The sequence below is a fragment of the Ipomoea nil genome, unplaced genomic scaffold, assembly GCF_001879475.1.
Source record: "Ipomoea nil cultivar Tokyo-kokei standard unplaced genomic scaffold, Asagao_1.1 scaffold0455, whole genome shotgun sequence".
Lineage (NCBI taxonomy): Eukaryota > Viridiplantae > Streptophyta > Magnoliopsida > Solanales > Convolvulaceae > Ipomoea > Ipomoea nil.
In genome coordinates, this window is record NW_017616883.1 from 141613 (window position 1) to 164365 (window position 22753).

Sequence of the window (22753 nt, forward strand, 5' to 3'; positions counted from 1 at the left end):
TATAACTGTTTATCATTGTTTAATGTGCTTATCCCTACTTGTCGAGTCTATTCTTGCTTTTAAAGCTAGAGTCTCCTAAGTATATATCTTCCTGCTTCAAAATGGTTTTCATATATCTATATATATATATCTACCTATATTATATTTCAACGCGTTGGAGTGGGTTACCAGCATCATTCGCTGAATAGATATATTTGGCTTTCAGGCACAAATGAGTAGACCCCGGAGCGCGCTAGAGATCCGAAACGTAGATTAGTAGTTTCCCTTTCCGGCCTGTGTGCCATGATTATGTATTGACATTGCTTTGAGGACATTTAGTTAGTTTAGCCTGTCCATCTGAGTTCTCCAGCTCAGATGTGGTATAGCACCCCGCACTCTTAAATGTTACAGTTGGTATCAGAGCCTAAGTTTGACCCTAGGATAAAACTCTTAAGACCAGATTTTAGGACATTAGGCTTAAACTCTAAGAAATCAGGAACATAGGTTTTAGGAGTCATAGGACGCGCGGTGAGATTGTGAGGCCCCTAAACTTCCCCTCATCCTAATTCACACCTAATTTAAAGAACTCCTCTTCGCCTATCACATCCAGGTAAGGGTACAACACACTAACTCGACATTACTATAAACATTGGCCCTATAGATCAGCAGCATGGCACCAAACAGAAGACAATCAAGGACTCCGGAACCCGCCACACAAGACCCCCTGGCTCAAACCCTACAGCAACTAACCCAAGTTGCCCAAGCACTGAGCGACAAAGATCTCCGCAACAACAGACCACCACCACCTCCACCGAACACAAACTCAGAAGTCGCCCGACAAGTTTAAAATCATCGACCACCCACATTCTCGGGGGAAGAAGATCCCGCCATCCTTGAGGAATGGATTCGGACCTTCGACAAAATTTTGGGGTTAGTAGAATGCCCAGAAGAACGTCGTGTAGAGATAGCCTCATTCTACTTCGGACACGAGGCAGACCTTTGGTGGATCCACGAGGGGCCCACTTACAGGGAGGAATCAGGGTTCAACTGGGAAAACCTGAAAACACGACTACCGTCATGGAATACCATAAACGATTCCTCGAACTGGCACGCTTCGCGTTAGAACTAGTACCCACAGAGGCAACCAAAATAGAAAGGTTTGTATCAGGCCTCAACTTCGAAACCCGAAAAGCACTAGTAGTAAGCGGACCCCGGACCCTCAACGAGGCTTACTCCAGTGCCGCCAATCTCTATCGGATCTAACAACTACTATAACACCCCATGTTACGGCCTTCAATCCCGGATTAATTATTTAATTAATTCCGTTAATAATAATTAAAAAGGGATTTAATTTGGTTATGATTCCCTTTAATTAATTAATGTGGTCCACCATGGATTGTAGACCCTTGCCTAGACTAGAGTCTTAAGCCTATTAGGAATAAAGAGAGTAAAAATTTTTACTAATCAGATTCTAATTAGGAGTCTTAGACCTAATTATCTATTAGAAATAAAAAAGTAGGCCTTTGCTATTCAGATCATGATTAGGATTCCCTTTAATTAATTAATATGGTCTACCATGGACCATGGACCCTTACCCCTAAACCAAGCCCTTAGTCCTATAAGGAATAGAATTAGTAAACCCATACCATTCAGACCCTAATTAGGACTCCTAGATATATATATATATAAGGACATAGGAGGCACCTAAAAGCCACACCATAATAGATATCACCACACAAAAATTCGCAAGGGACTCCCCACCACCAAGCCTAGGGAGATCAAATGGATGGAAATCTTAGGGAAGAACCTTAATAGCCAAGGGAGGATTAATTAAGGCTAAGAGGTAACCCATGTCTCAACAAAACCTATTTTCTTCGCTATAATCTCCTTCCTTGGCCTCCTTCTATATGTTTGTGTCTTGATTAATTCCTCTATGCTATTTGTGATATATTCTTGATGATTGATAAGATGATTTATGTGTATTCTTGATAATCCTGATGATCTTGATGTTGAAAAGAGGTTCTTGATATTGATGTGATGATTCTTGACAAATCTTGATATTTCCTGATGTTAAAGATAAATTGTGATTTTGATGATTTGGGAGGGATTAGAGCCCTAGGGTGGATTGGGAATTGGTGTTGTAATGTTCTTGATATATATTTGGGTGGGAATTCGCATGTTTGGGTGTTGTTTATATTTAGAAGTCGTAATAGGATGAGTTACACGTGATTCTTGCTTTTGATCCATTAATTGCCTACGTGATGTCGTTAATTGCGTTTAAAAGTGTCTAAGCATGGTTTCGGGTTCCACAAAGGATCCCGGGACGTAATTGTGATGAAAGAGTTAGTGGGGGGTAGGTGGGGGTAGGGGTACCCGCCACCTACCCGCTGCCCGAAAATCACCGCCAGGCAGCGGGCAGGCGCCGGGCAGGCGTTCGCCCGCTGGCAACCCGCTGCCCGGGCGATGATCTCCGGCGGGCAGCCGGCGGGTGACCCCCACCCACCGGTTACCCGCTGGTCCGTACCCACCCCGGGTCTTTGGCTTCCCCGTTTGATGTTCCCCATTCCCCTGTGCTGTCCCAACGGACCCCGTTTGTCGTGCATGAGTCTAGTTTGATATTTTGGGTACCGTTCGTAAGATAAAAGAATCTTAGGGATTGCAAGCTAGTTGAATCGGTAACTCGTTGACCTAGGGGGAAGTCGTATGAACCCCTTAGGACTATTCTTAGTATGTGAATGATCACACGTAAACTTATTTATGTGTCTTCCCTTTCCCAATGTGCTATTATGTGCTACTATGTGCTATTGTGTGTTATGTGATGCATGATTCCCCAATTTAGTTGCGATCAAATTTGCTATACGGGCAGTTGGATGGGTTGAGAACCTTGTCAACTGTTAACCAGGCTGGTTGCGATCGGTCAGGTATATAAATATTATATAGGGCTGCGGTCCACTGTTGGTTACTAATGAGTTGCGGTTCATCCTCTTGGCTGCGGTCAGTGATTCACTTCATGGGCTGCGGTCCACATGGGCCTCGGGTACGATGACCCATCGAACTGGATGCGCCAGGCGGTGTGTAGGGCCAATAAACCCGAGGAAGGCTGTAGTCCACCGACCTGAGTAATCAGGCGGTGTGTAGGGCTACGGCTGGCTGCGATCCACCGAGTGATGGGCCAGCGGTGTGTAGGGTCGCAGTCTCCGAGGATCTTCGCCCACCGACTAAGTCTCTCAGCGGTGTGTAGGGCTTGATCTACTACGGTCCACCGACTGTGCCCGTCAACAGTGTGTAGGGTCGTATGTCCCCCCATGTAAAGGGGATCACAGTCCACCGACTGGGCGCGTCAGCAGTGTGTAGGATTGTGGTCCGACGTTGAGTTCGTCAGCGGTCTTTAAAGGGTTGGTTGCGATCAACTCCCTTCATGCTGCGGTATGAGGTAGGGTACTGCGGGGCCGTGTTAGTGCTATATGCACTAACCCTCATGTTCGGGGCATGCGATTGGTCCCGTGGCGCCAGCTCAGTGTGATTGAGTGTCACAAATGATGATTGATGTGGAATTAGACTGTGGCCTTAGTTGCGTATTCTTTATGATGATTCTCCTTAACTGTTATTATTGATTATTGTGCTTACCCCTATTTGCTGAGTCCATTCCTGGTTTTAAAACTAGAGTCTCTTAAGTATATATCTTTCTACTTCAAAATGATTTTCATATATCTATATGGCTTTTGTTGCACCTTGGGCAAGGGAAGCTCCTTGTGTTAGTTTCGTTGTTTCCTAGGGGTGGTCTCTGGCCAACTGGATTGCTTGGCCTCGTGTTAGCGTCGCTTCTCGCTCTTTTTATAGGTGGTGCTCCACCCCCTGTGTTCCTTTTTCGAATCTGTTCCTGAACCCCACGTTGTAGCAATTGGATCCGATAGAGATTTGCGGCACTGGAGTAAGCCTCGTTGAGGGTCCGGGGTCTGCTTACTATTAGTGCTTTTCGAGCTTCGAAGTTGAGACCCGCTACAAACCTCTCTATTTTGGTTGCCTCAGTGGGGGCTAGTTCTGGTGCGAAGCGTGCTAGCTCGAGGAACCGTTTGTGGTATTCCATGACGGTGGTCGTTCCTTGTTTCAAGTGGAGGAACTCTTCGTGCATGGATGCTTTAACGTGTGTTGGATAGAATCGTTCTCGTAGTCGTGTTTTGAGGTTTTCCTAGTCGAACCCTGGTTCCTGTCTGTAAGTGGGCCCCTCGTGGATCCACCAAAGGTCTGCCTCGTGCCCGAAATAGAATGAGGCTATCTCTACACGACGTTCCTCTGGGCATTCTACCAACCCTAGAATCTTGTCTAAGGTCCGGATCCATTCCTCGAGGATTACGGGATCTTCTTCTCCTAAGAACGTGGGTGGTCGATGGTTTGAAACTTGTCGGGCGACTTTCGAGTTCGCGTTTGATGGAGGTGGTGGGGGTCTGTTGTTGCGGAGAGCTACGTAGCTTAGTGTCTGGGCGACTTGTGTCAGTTGCTGCAGGGTTTGAGTCAGGGGATCGTGTGTGGTGGGTTCCAGAGTCCTTGATTGTCTTCGGTTTGGTGCCATGCTGCTGTTTTACTGGGCCAATGTTTATAGTAATGTCAAGTTAGAGTTTTGTACCCTTACCTTGGTGCGATAAGCGGAGAGGAAGTTATTTTTAACTTAAACAAGAGTGAGGGGAAATATGGGTATGCTCACAATCTCACCACGCGTCTTAAGTCTCCGGAGTCCTATGTTCTTAAATACTTCGAGTTTAAGCCTATTGTCCTAAGGTCCTGGTCTTAAGAGTCTTATCCTAGGGTCAAACTTAGGCTCTGATACCAACAGTAACACCCCGAAATTTTAAAACTTTTGAGACTAATATAATAAAGGTAAATTCTCATTAAATCCCAAAACATAACGTAAGAGTACGGGGTGCTATGCCACACCTGAGCTAGAGAACTCAGGCGCACAGGCTAATAACTAATATCCTCTATAATGTCGATACATAAGCATGGCACGCTGGCCGAAAGGGAAACTATCTACTCTACGCTCCGAATCTCTAGCGTGCTCCAGTGTCTACTCATCTGTGCCTAAAAGCCAAATATATCTGTTCAGCGAGAGATGTTGGTAACCCACTCCAACGCGTTGAAATACATTATAGATAGATATATATAGATATACGAAAATCATTTTGAAGCGGGAAGATATATACTTAAGAGACACTAGTTTAAAAACCAGGAATAGACTCAACAGATAGGGTTAAGCACATTCAACAGTTATAACCAAGCATATAAAGATACTAGCATATATCCTATGGTCACAAATTCACTTCATCTCATTCACGTCATCAGTCAATTCTCATCTCATCACACAAGCATACTTTGGTGGCGCCACAGGACCAATCGCATGCCCATACATGAGGGTCAGCGCATATAGCTCTGACACGGCCCCGCAGCGCCCTACCTCGTATCGCAATACGAAGGGGTCGATCGCAACCGACCGATGAACCGCAGCTCATCATAATGTTTGATCGCAACCAAACAGTGGACCGCAGCCCAAGAGTAATCATCTGACCGCAGCCAGGAATATGAACCGCAGCTCATGTAAGACGTTTGATCGCAACCAAACGGTGGACCGCAGCCCAAAAGTAATCATCAGACCGCAGCCAGGAATATGAACCGCAGCTCATGTAAGACGTTTTATCGCAACCAAATGGTGGACCGCAGCCCGAGAGTGTAATTCTGACCGCAACCAGCTTCTGAACCGTAGCTCAGGAATAACCAATTTGATCGCAACCAAATTGGGGTATCATGCACACATAACTCATAGCAAGCACATGCAACCCACATTAACACATTGGGAAAAGGGGAGAAAACGTACAATGAAACCTATGCGTGATCATTCACATACTAGGAATAATCCTAAGGGGTTCATTCTTCCTTCACCTAGGCCAACGGGATACCAATTCAACTAGCATGCGATATATAAGACTCATTTATCCTACGAACGGTACCCGAAACATCAAACTAGACTTAGGCACGATAAACGGAGTCCGTTGGGACACCACGAGGGTTGGGGAAACATCAAACGGGGAAGCCGAAGACCCAAGGTGGGCAAATTCCAGCGGGTAGCCGGTGGGTGGAGGACCACCCGTCGACTGCCCGCCGGTGACAAGTCTCCGGGCAGCGGGTAGGTGGCGGGTCCCCCAACCCCCACCTACCCCCCACTGACTCTTTATCAAAATAAACGTCCCGGGATCCGTTGTGGAACCCGAAACCATGCTTAGACACTTTTAAACGCAATTGATGACACCACGTAGACAATTAACGGATCAAAAGCAAGAATCATATAGCACATATCCTATCATGACCTCTAAACATAATCAACACCCGAGCATGCGAAATCCCACCCAATTATGTCAAGAATAACACAATACGAAATCCCCAATTTTAACCTAGGGCTCTAATTGTATTCAAATCATCAAAATCGTGGTTCATCTTTTAACATCAAGAAACATCAAGATTCATCAAGAATATCACAAGATCATCAAGAACCTCTTATCATCATCAAGATCCTCAAGATCACACATAAAATCATCTCACAATCATCAAGATCATATCATCAATATCATAAACGATTATCATCAAGACACAAGTGTAGAGAGGAAGCCAAAGAAGATAATTATAGCAAGGAGAATAGGTTTTGTTGAGACATGGGTTACCTCTTAGCCTTAATTAATTTCCTTGGCTATGAAGGGTCTTTCTTTAAGATTCCTTCTTTCTTGATTTCTCCTAGGGGGATTCTTGGAACTTCTTGTATGGTGGGAGATTATTGTGGTGTGGGTTCTAGGTGCCTCCTATGCCCCCTATTTATATACCTAAGGGTCCCTAACTAGGGCTAGTTCTATTCCTTCTAGGACTAGGGGATTGGGTTTAAGGATAAGGGCCCATGGACTATGGTGGGCCTTTTCCCAATTAATTATTGGAATTTAGTCCTTTCTTTTGGGTAAATGATTAAATGATTAATTGGTTTTAGGGGTCGTAACACGGGGTGTTACACTGGCGACATCTCTCTCCGGCGAGGCTTAGCTCCAACAAAATCATCTCGGCAGTGTGGGTTCTTCGTTAAAGTGGCTAGCTCGAGAGTGAGCTCAAGATCAAGTGTTGGCTTTTGGAAATCTACAAAGGTATAACCCCATGGATTCCCAATCTCTTTATGACTCTGTGAAGTCATTATTATGAAGATAGAAATGTGTAGAAAGGCTAAAGTATTGTGTTTGAGTGCTCCGTTTGTGGTTACCTGTGTAGTGGTCGGGCCTTTGTGGCTCAGCTACGTGTCGTTTCGGGCCGAGTGTTACGGGCCCTTGTGGCTCGGCTCTTCGGGATCGTCTCGACACACGTTTTGGCTTTGATATTGTTGAATGTGGTTTAGAAATGAGCATGTTATGTAGAATTTGTTTTGGAATTGTTTATAGAAATGTGCAAGTGAGTTGTATTAGATTTATATTGCCTATTTGATCTTCCTGAGGCTATTTGAGTGTTAAATGGAGAAGCATGATCTTTAAGTGATTAAGTTTGTTAGAAAAGCATGATTCAAGTGTGTTTTATGGCTCAAAGAGACTATAGTCTGTTAATCGTGGAAGTATGCAAAGTATGTTGAGAAGTTCACAGTGTTTGAGAAATGCTTTGCTATGTGATCTGGTGATGTTTTTATTGAGTAAATAAGCATGATCATTTGAAAATATGATTTATTATGAAAGCATGACTAGATTGAGATATTTGATCAATGAGAAGTGAAGCATATTTTGTTGATAGTATGTATAGAATTTGCTATGTTGCAAACCGAGCATGACATTTTATTCTTAAGTACTTCATGATATTTTATACATGATTTAGAAGCATGTTATAGAGCATTTTGGCATTTCACATGAGTCATATTTCAAAAATGCATAAGAGGCCAACGTGAGCCCAAGAATACTTTAAAAAACCATAAGCATGTGGTGTATCATTCTTTGATGCATTAAGAAGTAGTAGAGTTGTTGCATGCATGAGATTGATGCATGAGAGATATATTTATGTATTATCTATATCGGTGAGGTTTTGGAGGATACCGTTTGGACCATGTCCTCTCGAGAGATATTTATGGACATTGCAGTCTCAGTATATGTAACGCAGCGTATTCCCACGTTACGAGGTTGGAAACTTCCCGCCAGGCTTTGAATCCTAGTTAGGGGGTGTGCACACTAATAGTTCGATACCTGATTCCACAGAGTTTGAACCATGAGATTGGTTCCGTAGACGGTAGGAGAGATTGGGTCGGATTTATGCCGTTCCCGATGGGGTAATTCACGCTTCGGTGAAACCCTGAGCCGTCTACGAGTAAAGAGAAAGAAGAGAGTCAAAAGAGACTCAAGATAAAGAAAGAGAGTCAACAGAGACTCAAGAGAAAGAAAGAGAGTCAAAAGAGACTCAAGAGAAAGAAAGAGAGTCAAGAGAGACTCAAGAAAGTAACCTCCACAGAAAGTACTCTATTTTATAAAAGAGTGTATGAGTATTTATATGTATATTATTGCACGAGATTGCAAACGAGTATGAGTATATTATTGCACTAGATTGCATAAGAGTATGATTTTATTATTACATGAGATTGCATACGAGTATGAGTATATTATTGCACTAGATTGCATAAGAGTATGATTATATTATTGCACGAGATTGCATACGAGTATGAGTATATTATTGCACTAGATTGCATAAGAGTATGATTATATTGTTCCACGAGATTGCATATAAGCATGAGTATATTATTGCACTAGATTGCATACGAGTATGAGTATATTATTGCCCTAGATCGCATATGAGTATGATTATGTTATTGCACGAGATTGCATATGAGTATGAGTATGTTGTTGCACGAGATTGCATATAAGTATGATTATATAGTTGCACAAGAATGCATATGAGTATGATATATTGTTGCACGAGATTGCATAAGAACATGATTATAGTATCGCATGAGATTGCATATGAATATGTTTACAGCTTTGCACAAGATTGTATATGAGAGTGATGTATAGTATTACACGAGATTGCATGTAAATAGAGTATCGTATGAGATTTTATAATGAAAAGTTTGACTTAAGATTTTCCATCGAGTATGATTGACTTTTTGTACTAGAAGCTCTATTTGTCAAGTTATGTGATGAGAATCTGAAAACATGTAAACACCTGTTATATGGTCTTTTAACATGATTAAATCCGTAAGCATGAGTTGTTTGTTAAGTTATCTGAGAAGTTTATAAGCTGTTGAATCTATGTGAACAGTCTTGTACATACATAATCATGCCAGTTGATATTATAGGGTGCAAGCATCTAGAAAGAATGTGATAAATCTTAAGATGATTTGAGATTAGCTTATTGCTATAAAGATATCAATTTTTTTCAAAGTATATGCTTGAATACTTTACAGGGTTGAGTGTGGTTATACTTAGCTTCGTGCTAACGGGTGTTTTTCCTATTTGTCTATGTGTTTCTTGCAAAACCCCTTTCAGGTGGGCCCAGCAGTATGAAGAAGTCGAGTTAGATTAGTCTCGTAGATAGAGATGTCTAAACTCTAGTTTTTTTTATGCTATGTATGGATTTTAGTCTTATCGACTTTATGTTTGAGGATTGATGTAGACTATTTGGGGTGACGTTTTTCCCCTTACGTTTCCAGTATTTATTTTTAGTACCCAGACTTAATCTTATTTCTAGTTTTATCCCTTTTAGCCTGTGCAATCACCAAAGAGTGGTGGTTGTGGCGGTGACACTCCCACTATTTATCTTTTAGTTTTCCGCTGCTTAGTTATGTTAATGAATGTTTAGAGATGTAATTAAGAGTTAGAAAAGTGGGGTGTTACACCCTGCCTGACTCAATCCTTAGCCCATTCCATTCCAGATTGGACTCGACTTTTGCTTCACCATCGATTCGAACGGTAACCTCTGCTCTGATACCTCCACTCTGATATCTCTACTCTGATACCTTCTACTCTAATACCAATTGATGGATCTCAGCATTGCAATATACTTATTTCTCATGGGTCATCCATCATATGACTAATGTAAGTCAAGCATGTTTAACCACAATGTTCTTTGTCTATCTGGTTGTCATATCCTACTGAAAAACATAGGTAAAATGAGAAATAGAGAGTATTTTACCTTCTAAAATATAATAGAAAGAATCGAATTTTCGTCACATCCGCTGCATTAATCTTCACAACTAAAGTAGTTTCATTCCATAAGTAGAGAGTAATGAATCCACTCTGGTGTAATCTAAGAAGTAGCTCTAATATGGTGGATGTAAATACAAATTGACATTCATTCTGTATAACACGAACTTATATACAAGTACAAAGTATTAATTACTAAAAATATAAAATACATAAACTAATTAATATTGTATAAAAATAAACTTAGATACATGTTGATAGCAGTTTATTTTGGCCTGTAAGCAGCGAAATTCAAGTCCTCTCCAAAAAATTTAGGTTGCCTTACCAGACTTCCCGTAAGAATAAGAAAACACTAGAATAGCTTTAACATTCTGCTACAACTGATGGTGATGGGGGAGATGTGTCATAATGTAAATCACTATATTGAAATCCCTAGCAATATGCACACCATCATTCGAAAATGATCAAATTACACAAATTAGTAGATGTAATAAGTAATAAATGGCTATATCACTTTGTGAATAAGGAAACTTTAGGAAAATTTAAAACTTACAAATGCTTAACGTCACATTCTGTGAAATTACTGAAGTCAGGTTAAACATCACATAATCATTCAAATTGGGCAAGCGAAATATCTTCATCAAATGATCGAATCCCACACCACTTCCTTGACCGGGTTGTTCGTCTCAACGGTTAGCTCCTCGACCTCTTCCTATCCCATATAGGGAACTCCTTCGAAAGAATGAAATACAGTGATTATCACATCATTGGTATGTGCTATCTACCAAAAGAAATGCTTCTTTGCCCATCGAATTATAGCACATTATGTACTGCTAAGCTCATATGTCACCCAATCTTTCCGTCTAGATAAAAGTAGCGATTCAGTTAGACGATAACTTTCGACGAAGAATCCCGGCATCATGATTCCAAACTAAGAAATGCAAAGAGTGATAAATTTATAGCTAACAAATGACAAAAAATTACGTAGACATTAAGTAGTGCCTGATGGATCTCAGGCATTATGCTTACTTCCCAGGAGTCACCATCCTGTGAGTGTTGTAAGTCTATAGAGTTATTTGGCTATCTTGTTTCCACATCCATCCATGCAAATCCATAATGTTACGTCTCGAATTAAGTAGAGGTTGAACTCAGCTAACCCGACTGACGCCCAACAATCCTTGCCTAACTCGATCCTTAGCCCATTCCATCCTATATTGGACTCAATTTTTGCTTCACCATCAATTCGAACTGGTGACATCTGCTCTTATACTTCTACTCTGATACATCTACTCTAATACCAATTGATGGATCTCAGCGTTGCATTATACTTATTTCTGATGGGTTATCCATCCTATGACTGATGTAAGTCAAACACCTTTAACTACAGTGCTCTTTTCCTATCTGGTTGTCATATCCTACTAAAATGTATAGGTAAAATGAAAAATAGAGAGTATTTTACCTTCTAAAATGTAATAGGAGCAACCGAATTTTCATCACATCGACTGCATGAATCTTCACAACTAAAGAAATTTCATCCACAACTAGAGAGTAATGAATCCATTCTAGTGTAACCTTGGAAGTGGCTCTAATATGGTGGATGTAAATGCAAATTGACATCCATTCTCTATAACACGAACCTATATACAAGTATCAAGTATTAATTCCTAAAAATATAAAATAAATTAATTAGTTAATATCGTATAAAAATAAACTTAGATACCTGTTGATAGTAGTTTATTTTGGTCTGTAAGCAGCGAAATTCGAGTCCTCTCCAACAAATGTAGGCTGCCTTTACCGGACTTCCCGTAATAAATAGAAAACAATGGAATAGCTTTAACATTCTACGACAACTGATGGTGATGGGGGAGATGTGTCATATTGTAAATCACTGTGTTGAAATCCCTAGCAATATGCAAACCATCATTCCAAAAAGGTTCAAATTACACAGATTAGTAGATGTAATAAGTAATGAATGAACTATAGCACTTTGTGAATAAGTAAACTTTAGGAAAATTTAAAACTTACAAATGCTTAATGTCACATTCTGTGGAATTACTGGAGTCAGGTTCAACATCACATAATCATTCAAATTGGGCAGGCGAAATATCTTCATCAAATGATCGAATTCCACAACACATCCTTGATCGTGTTGTTCTTCTCAAATGGTTGGCTCCTCGACCTCTTCCTATCCCATATAGGGAGCTCCTTCTAAAGAATGAAATACAATGATTATCACATCAATGGTATGTGCTATCTGCCAAAAGAAATGATTCTTTGCCCATCTAATTATAGCACATTATGTACTACTAAGCTCATATGTCACCCAATCTTTCCGTCTAGATAAAAGTAGCGATTCAGTTAGACGATGACTTCCAACGAAGAATCCCGGCATCATGATTCCAAACTATAAAAAAAAAAAAAAAAAAAAAAGATATAGAAAGAAAAAGAAAAGCATATGGTAAAAACTAGGCTTCAATATAATTAGCAAGGAGTGATGAATTTATAGCTAACAAACGACAAAAATTATGTAGACATTAAGTAGTGCCTAATGGATCTCAGGCATTATGCTTACTTCCCAGCAGTCACCATCCTGTGAGTGTTGTAAGTCAAGAACAGTTAACTATAGAGTTCTTTGGCTATCTGGTTTCCACATCCCTCCATGGAAATCCATAATGTTACGTGTCAAATTGAGCAGAGGTTGAACTCAGCTAATCCGACCGACACCCAACAATCCTTGCCTGACTCGATCCATAGCCCATTCCATCTGACTATCTGAGATTGAACTTGACTTTTGCTTCACCATCAATTGGAACCGCTGACCTTGCTCTGATACTTCTACTCTGATATCTCTACTCTAATACCAATTGATAGATCTCAGCGTTGCATTATACTTATTTCTCATGGGTTATCTATCCTATGACTGATGAAAGTCAAGCACGCTTAACCACAGTGTTCTTTGGCCATCTGGTTGTTATATCCAACTAAAAAGTATAGGTAAAATGAGAAGTAGATAGTATTTTACCTTCTAAAATGTAATAGGAACAACCGAATTTTCATCACATCGACTGCATGAATCTTCACAACTAAAGAAATTTAATTCCACAACTAGAGAATAATAAATCCACTCAGGTGTAATCTATGAAGTGGCTCTAATATGGTGGATGTAAATGCAAATTGACATCCATTCTCTATAACACGAACCTATATACAAGTGAAAAAAGTGGGTTGGCTTGAGTGTTTCTCTCTCTAGAGAATTCTCTCTGACTTCTCTCTAGGGTGCCAACCCAAGGATGAGTTCCGACGTCTTTCTCTTCCGATGAGCAATGAAAATTGTTTACTGGAATTGGATTGCTTGTTTTTTCGGATTGTTGGTTACTTTAAAATAATTGTTTTTATTATTTTAGATTAAACTTTGGTTTTGTTGTCCCAGTTTGACCGAGTTCAAGCTACAGTGCTTTTCATGATTTTGGCGTTTTTGTTAATTACACAAGCTTTCCGGCGGTATGATTTGTCCGGTGCGACGAAGATGTAAGCCTTTCCCGGTGGATTTTGCGAAGGTGATGGCTACCCCAATCCCGTCGGCGTTTTGGGCGGTGACTACTCCAATCGGTGGTTTCAGTCCATACGCTCTGTTCCGATTTACCGTGGGCATGGGGAAGCTCGCTGGCGTTTTTCCGGCGGCAAGGTTTTTCCGTGGGCAGTCATGATTTACCGGTGAATCCAAGGAGTCTCCGGTGTGCGACTGTTCCGGTGACATTCTCGGTGTCTTGGTTAGCATCTACCTACGGAAAGATGGTGACTGAGTTCTCTGCGATTTCTCCGGCGATCCCGTAAGTTTTCTGTCGTTGTCTGTTTGTTTCTCTGGTGAGGGAGTTCTGACCAGTGAAAGGATCTTACCCGGCGTGTTTGCCTCTGTTTCTTTGCCCTGTATGTGGTTGTTTCTGTCCTAAAATGGTGCCTGGAGTTTGGATTGCGTTGGAGATGGCTTTGGGGGTTCCCAGCTTTCTGTCTAATGGTCCTTGATTTTTCCTGCCGTTGTGGGGGTGGTTTTGACTATGTTTGGGTGGCGGGACTGGTGGTGAATAAAGGCCAGGTGTGGTTTGAATTTTCCGGTGAGGTTCCTGATCGCTTTTTGCTGTTTTTCGTCAAAGTTGGGCCGGTGCACTGCCTGTTTGATCGCCATCTATGGATGACTCTGCTCTATAATGGTGTCTGGAGTATGGATCGTGGTGGGGATGGTTGTGGATGATTTCAATCGTCTGTCCAATATCCTTGGTTTTTCCGGCGATGGTGGGGTGGTCTCCTTCCGTTTTTGGTAGTTGCAATGGTGGTGGCGGTTCTCCGATGGTTGACCGGCACTAGCCTCGGAATGGAAAGGGCAATGATTATGGGATTTGCGTGATTCAAGGGATCATATTATTATGGTGATGATTTGATTCTTTACATGATTTATCTGCAAACCGCGTTGGAGGAGATACGCACGTGGGGTTTTGCCGGGCGTGCATGGATCATAGTTAATGAGACCGGGTCGACCCGTGTAATGGTGGTTGACCCGTTACTTGGCACTATGGTTTACGTATTTTCTGTTACAAGGTTTTAGTAGGATGGACTCTGTGGCTTGATGGAATGAGAGGTTGGTTGGAAGCCTTATAGCGTGGGTTCGAATTTACTTGCAGTGGTGGTTGTTGATTTTTAATATTTTTATGTGAAGTTCCCTCCCGTGACTTCTATGGTTAATAAAATCTTAAGACAGAATAGAGTCAAAGCTTCAAGTTGGCGCGATGAAAAAGTTCTCACATTATTGGAGTGAGGCCTGGGTTCAAGTCTCCATGCAAATTTGTTTTTACATTCAGATCTAAGGTGGACCACTGTGCACGAGACTTGCTTTTTTTAGTGCATTCCAGATTTATTGTAGTATTTTAAATGTTTTACTAGACAGTATTTTTTATGTTGGTTTTTGTTTTAATGTTTTGTGTAATCAGGGGTATGCCCCGGTGTCACATGTATTTGGACGTTTGTTTTATATTTACATTCCGATTTGACGAACATATATACAAGTACCAAGTATTAATTACTAAAAATATAAAATTAATTAATTAATATTGTATAAAAATAAACTTAGATACCTGTTGATAGTAGTTTAATTAATTAATATTGTAAGTAGCGAAATTCAAGTCCTCTTCAACAAATATAGGTTGCCCTTACCAGACTTCCCGTAAGAACAAGAAAACACTGCAATAGTTTTAAAATTCTGCTACAACTGATGGTGATGGGGAAGATGTGTCATATTGTAAATCACTATGTTGAAATCCCAAGCAATATGCACACCATCATTCGAAAATGATGTGTCATATTGTGAATCACTATGTTAAAATCTCAAGCAATATGCACACCATCATTCGAAAATGTTCAAATTACACAGATTAGTAGATGTAATAAGTAATGAATGAACTATATCACTTTGTGAATAAGGAAATTTAGGAAATTTAAAACTCCCAAATGCTTAATGTCACATTCTGTGGAATTACTAGAGTTAGGTTCAATATCAGATAATCATTCAAATTGGGCAGGCGAAATATCATCATCAAATAATCAAATTCCACAACACATCCTTGACCGTGTTGTTCTTTCTCCAATGGTTGGCTCCTCAACCTCTTCCTATCTCATATAGGGAGCTCCTTGGAAAGAATGAAATAAATACAGTGAGTATCTGGTATGTGTTATCTCCGCCAAAAGAAATGCTTCTTTGTCCATCCAGAACCCAATATTTGGACTTCAGTTTATTAAAATTATGAATCGAAAAAACTAGATCATAAATCCGATTCGCGATTTTGAACCGTCTTTATTTTAAATTTTCATTTTTTAAAAAAAATAGTTTAAATTCAACAATAAATGTATTTTATTTTTTTCAGTTCAGAACATGAACCGACCACTCCGATTCGTGATTTTAATAAACTCTAAATATCAGGTTTCGATTCTAAATTGTAATTGAAATATTTCAGTTTAGTTACTATAGTATCTGTTCGGCTTAAACCGAATCATGGTCATAATTTGTTGGAAAAGAAAAATAAATAAAATATTTATTTTAACGGTAAAAATGCCCATTTAACATTTCAAAGAAGAAAATAACCACTTGAATAATTCAGAGAGAAAGTGCTATTTTCCCTTTTTAAATATTATACTCAAAAGGCCAAAATAAAGAACCTTTAATAATAATAATAATAATAATAATAATAATAATAATAATAATTACTTTCGAAATATGAACATTTAATATACAAAAAAATTAACCTTCACTATACTAAAAATGAACCTTATGTCAATTACCTTATGTCAATAATTTATCTTACAAGGTAAACCTAGTCCATAGTATAACGATTGCCATTACATAGATCAACAAACACACATTATAAAATATTCAGAATAGTATAAAAGCCATCTTATTTAAATACTACTCCAATTAGCAGACTAGTATAAAAGCCATCTTATTGAAATACCACTCCCATTAGCTAGGATTTGAAGGTAGCACCACCTATACAGAGAGCCAAAGTAAGATAAAAACAAGAAGCTAATTACATATGCAGTTCGACCCACACAGCCAAAGTGCAGACTGCAGAGAGACGAGAACAGTCTTAAGAGCCGCTTAGCTGAGCTTCTCGACTCGTCAGGGGAACGTATCTCACAGAAGTCTCACTTCGAACACTGACACTGCCATCTAAATTCTTGTCCACCACCTTCAAGTCCTGGAAGAAGGTTCCCACCGGAATGACCATCCTGCCACCTGGCTTCAGCTGATCGATGAGTGCTTGCGGAATGTCACCTGCTGCTGCTCCCACGTGGATGGCGTCATATGGGGCGTGCTCTGGCCAACCCTTCCTCCCGTCTATTACGGGGACAAAAATAATCACATGCATCTATAAATGCTAAATTGTATGCCACTTGTTCAATAACATGTTATTGATCAAATATAGTACAAGTATTAGAGGTGACCAAATCCCGGGCTCGGGCAACTTGTGTTGCTTCTGGCAATTTGTGTTGCTTTTGCTGCCATGGCAATGTGTTGCTTTTGCTCAGGCCTAGACCCGGGCCCCGGGGTTATTTTTTATAGGACCTGAACTGGCCTGCTACAAGCCGGTTCTGGTCCGGACTAAGTCCGGGCCAATTCATGGTTGGTTCGACCCTAAACCGGCCCTTGACCACCTCCAACAAGTATGCCAAATCATGTTAGGCAAGGGTGTAGCTGTCTGGCTAAGCAAACCCAGACACAGCAATTGTCATGTTGACTCATGTGCAAATATTGCCCTTTACGGCTTTACCATATTTCCATGCTATGCCAATTGTCAAGTCTATTTTTTAGTTACTTTCCTGGATTATGCTTGTTTTACCCCTCTAAGCAGGAAATCCAGAGAAAAGATACCGTATATTGACATAGACATTTAATGGACATTAAATCATAATTCCATCAAACTTCAACTCAACATGATTTTCCATATGAAACTAAAACACATACCACCAACGTGCAGTGAGAGGGATCCTTCTTTTAACAATGGAGCAGCTGCACTTTTCTCAACATTCTTAATAGACCAGGCAGCCAACTCGGGGATATGCTCCACACCAACTGCCCGACCTTGTGGTCCAACCATTAGTGCGAAACAAGCTGTGAGATACCCAGTTCCTAAATGACAGAACCATCATAATTATATTATTAAAAAATACACTAAGTTAGAAGAATTAATAGAAGTTCTCATAAGATGATGAATACTAATAAGCTTTGAAGCAATCTAACTACGAACTATTGACACTGCAGAAGATTGATTGTTCTGATACACGGAAATATTAATATATTCATTAGATGTTGCAGCAAATTTGAGATATATGTACCTATATTGTTTAAAAACTGTACATTAGAGATTTAGAGCTAGGTCTGTTCTTGGAACATATTAGCAGCCAATCCCAGCCATATTTTTAGCACAAGTCCTGTTATTGGATCATCATCAAAGCCAAATAGCCAATTACAGTCATATTTCAGATACAAGGCCAGCACTTAGATCTTTAGAAGCCAATCCCTTTTCACATTTCAACAAACAAGTCTTGTTCTCAATTCTCACTAGAAGCCCATTTTTTGGGCACAAGACCCATTTTTGGATAAAATTGGAAGACAATCCCATGCACATTTTTACACACAGCAATAGAAGGACAAATCTAGAAGTTGGAGAAGATAAAGGACTTGAATAAATTTATGTACCCCTTTTTTGCCAAATCTATGATTGGATGGTGAGAAGAGAAAAATGTTTACTCCAACTTCAACTGCAATTCCAATATTGGCTAGCCTCATTGATTTGAAATCTAAACTGTATTCATTGAATTTGAAATCAAACTGAAACAAAGCTAAGGTTGTAAAGGCAGGTGTAAACTGAAATTGGTGTTCTTCCCAATTCTTACTCCAATTATTCTTATATCTTAGCCTTCTCTTGTGTTCATCAGTCTTTGATGAGACTCTCGTTGTATTCACTTCATTAAAACTGAGCTGACAGTATAACCAGATTGAAACATTCTGGCAAACAAAAAATTAAACCAGCTTGGCACAATCATCTTGTGAAACATTAGATAGATATAAATGAGGTTTTGGCATTGCCGCATTAGTTGGTATTCAGAAAGCCAATGATTTCAAAAAGGATAACTTAGTTAATGTGTCATATGGTCACAAGAACATTATTTTTAACCAACAGTTGTAACAGATAGGTGATGTGTGATAACAGCATGGCGCTGCATTGTCCATTACTTCGACAGAGCCTTGGAGAGCAGAGAATGGAAAATACAACCAAATCTTAGAACTACGATAACCAGGCCAAATCCTCAATCAACAGAAATTAAGATGCAATTGAGACAACCCCAAATATTGACTAGTGTAACAGGAATAAATATTACTATGAATCAATTCCAGCAATGGTCCCTCAACTTTTATGAAATTTCCATCTTTAGTGCTTTGTTTCATTTTATCCATTAGATGTGCATGACTTTGAATAAATTGCCATTTGAGGTCCTTCCAACCAACTTTCCAATCAAAAATCATCAAATGCCTAGCCAGTTGCTTCCCGGTAAAAGATTATCTGGCTTGCTAAACCTACTTGGATTCTACGTAGAATTTTATTTTATTTCCAATTGGCCTATTTACATATACATGAAAAAATTAAAATTACATTTTAAAAAAAAAAATTATTGAAAAGGCGAGACAGCCATGCAAAGAGACAAAGACCTAGGATGAAGTTAGCCTCTGGCTGTCTTCATTAAACTCAAATGAGGACAACCATGGTTGTCTTCGCTCAGATTTAATTAAAAAGAAAAAACTATACCTCCGTCCTAGATCTAGGATGAAGGATGCTAGGCATGCTGTAAATTTCATATTTTTTTTAATTAAAAGCCAAACGAGGGCAACTGTGGCTATCATTGTCTAGATTTTTACTATTAAAAAAAAAAAATAGTGGTGCTCTTCATCCAAGATTTGGGATGAAGGATGCAATGGTGTAATTTACTTATTTATTTTTTTAAAAATAAAAGCTGGGAGATGACAACCAACAAGGATCTGCGACGGCTTCCTTCATCGAATTAACACCTAACAACTAAACTAACACCTAATCGGAGCCAATTCTTTAAAAATACAAGTAAAATTCAACTTAACAGTAATTCACCGCCAACATAACATCTGCCTATTGGTCACAGGCTAAATAACCTAATTGCACTTTTGCCTTCATTTGCATTACTCTAACTACTTCGAGGGTTTATTTGACAATTATCCCTTTATTTTGGGGTGGGGTGGGGTGGTTAAGCTTGATTTTGATTTTCATTGGTGAAATGCACAACTTTGAAACTAAATATTATAAAGCTAGTTAAGAAGCTCCAATTTTAACCAAAGAAACTGAGAACAGATGAAACTCATAATTGTGGTTGTACAATTTAGTAGCAGGAAAATAATTTTTAAATTTTCATTTTCACTCAAATTAGCTAAAGTCACGTGCATAAAAAAAATCATAAAATTGAAGTTGTTTAGTTGTTTCTCACCATAACTCCTTCAACTGAACACATATATATGTGCTAGATACAAATTAGTTTAATTGGACAAGCTTTTTTCATAAAACCCATTTGCAGTCAAGAGCTGAAAAAAAATGGGAGCTGAAAAAAAATTGTTACTGGGTTTTTATGAAGAAGACAACTATCAAAAAGGCAAAATTACCCTTCATTAGTGTTGTTTTGTCACATGCTGACATGCTCACCAAGTCACCGGAAATGTGACCGGAAGGATCAAAAGTGTCAATATTTATATAGTGATGTGCAAATAGTGGAAGAAAAGGACTATAAGTGGACATGCCACATTAACCGAGGGACCAAATGTGGAATAAATTAAAATGTATAAAGATTAATTTGTGCTATATTTCAAGACCAATATGATAAGTGATAATCACTACATGGAGATTAGAATCTGTATATCCAAACATATAAATCACACAATAAATGGTAGCATATTCTTTAGAAGGTTGTGAACTTTTGATTTGTACCTGAACCAACATCTAAGGCATGCATGCCCGGTTGCAACCTATCCTCCAACAATTCGAGACACATGGCATGCATGTGGGGTGCAGAGATAGTGGCATTGTAACCTATACTCATTGGGCTGTCAATGTAAGGTGGTGTACCCTCAGGCACAAACAAAGCCCTGTCAATATTTAGCATTACTTCCGCTACCTTCTCTGATTTGATCACGCCATACCTTGTCAACTGATCGGTCATTCCCTTATTTCCATTCAAAGTGCTTCCACTCCAAAATTGCTGTGGACAAACACAAACCAATATTGAAATAATGGATAACACATAGGCCCATTTCATGACCTGTTCAAGGTTCAAGAATATAATGAAAACAAGGAAAAAAAAAAAAAAAAGTAGATGGACAGTAAAACAATATATGAAAAAGTCAATCACATATCACATGCACATGAAAAACAAGAAAATTGAAGGCAAACTAGTAGTTATATTTCGTTAAAAGTCACTACAAACAATATGCCAGCTAGTCTAAGGTCTTAAAATGCATTTAGAGTTTAACAAAATTGAATGGAGAAATAGATATGTTTAGCAGTTCAATAACATTGAACATTTGAATGAAGGTTATTATGGAAAGTTGAGTACATATTAATATTTCAAAGTGTCATAGTGTCCAGCTACAACAACAAGCAAGCAGAGTTCTTCTGGTATTACAAAAACTAAGATAAACTCTCACAACTTCCAAAGGAAAAAAAAAATTATAAAAAGAAGAGTTATACTTCCTTTTATGATTGTACACACCGCCAAAATTGGTTAGAAGCAGTATTGCCCTTCTTCACATGTGTGAAGAGATTATTTACCCACTCTTTTAATATAAATGCCAAAGCAATGAAGTATTCAACATCACAGCCATATTATCTTTACTCTAGTATTTCCCGCCTCTATATCTCTAGTCATTAGTAGCCTATTACTACATATGACAAGAAAAAGAAACAGCAGTGTAATCACACAGCTGGAGAGAACAAAGATAATTTTTAGCAATAATTGTCCATCAGCTGATAAACTCACTTAGTCACTTATCAAATAATAAACAAATGAAAAATGATCATCAGCCCTCGCAAAGGTACCGCCTTCCAGAATTCACTCCAATTCACAAAAATAATTTGGAAAATAACTTAATTTCTTCAAGTAAAATATATGTTGGATTTTCCAAATGTATATATTAGGACCTTAATTACGTGCTGCAATATGGTTGAACTGGATAACTATATAAACTATAAAGCATGTATTGATGGGATAAGAATATACATTGTACAGCAATTAAGTAATGGTACTCGTACAGCTCAGAATAATACAAATACACCATCAAAGTTCTAAGTATGAGACAAAATGGCTAATGTTGTTATTTTGGGTCTACAGAGGATATCAACTATGGCTACGATGTTAAGTTTCTCATAAATTAATAAGGCTGAGTTTGGATAGTGTAAGCGATCAGGAGAGAGAAAGAGAGAGATTACCTCCATGGCAGAGAAGAGAGAATTCCCCGTGAAGAGGTTGGGCGACGGGAGACGGAAGAAGGAAGAGACGAGGACGAAAGAGGCGGATAAGACAGAAGGTGGGCGAAGCTTATGATGGCGGTGGAGATGGAGGTGAGGAGTGAAGGCTGAAGGAGGAGGAGAACTAAAAGGCGCACGATAGCGGAGAGCATACGCTACTGCTGAGTAGGAGAGAGATACGGAAGGGGACGTCATCTTCATTCTCACCATTCTTCTCGCCTTTAATTTGCAATCTCTCTCTCTCTCTCTGTACAGATTTCGCACGCACTCGTATTCCTTCTCGCACGTGATGGACGCTTCTATTATCTTCTCGGGCCTTCATCAGGATCATGTTAGGCTTCTATTGGATCCCATTGTCAACCCAGCCCAAAACAACCCATTTATATATACTACAACCCAATTCAATGCTTCGCCAAATGATCCAGTAGTTATATTATGGACCACGGTCCACACAATAACTATTGATTATCCATCATTATTTCATGGAAAAAT

General features: G+C 39.4%; 1 protein-coding gene across 2 annotated transcripts; it reads right to left on the reverse strand.

Annotated features, from left to right (window-relative positions):
• Nucleotides 1–16539: 16539 nt before the first annotated feature.
• On the reverse strand, nucleotides 16540–22488 carry LOC109172921 (protein-L-isoaspartate O-methyltransferase 1-like). 2 transcript variants are annotated; one of them, XM_019322169.1, is made up of 4 exons: nucleotides 22223–22488; nucleotides 20726–21056; nucleotides 17683–17847; nucleotides 16540–17055 (listed from the first exon to the last, which is right to left on the reverse strand). In XM_019322169.1, the coding sequence occupies exons 1-4, from the start codon at nucleotides 22469–22471 to the stop codon at nucleotides 16805–16807; spliced, it is 996 nt and encodes a 331-aa protein (XP_019177714.1). In that variant the 5' UTR covers nucleotides 22472–22488; the 3' UTR covers nucleotides 16540–16804. The 2 variants fall into 2 exon arrangements, with proteins under 2 accessions (XP_019177714.1, XP_019177715.1); XM_019322170.1 differs by having other exon boundaries at nucleotides 20726–20996; nucleotides 22223–22480.
• Between the last annotated feature and the right edge of the window lie 265 nt (nucleotides 22489–22753).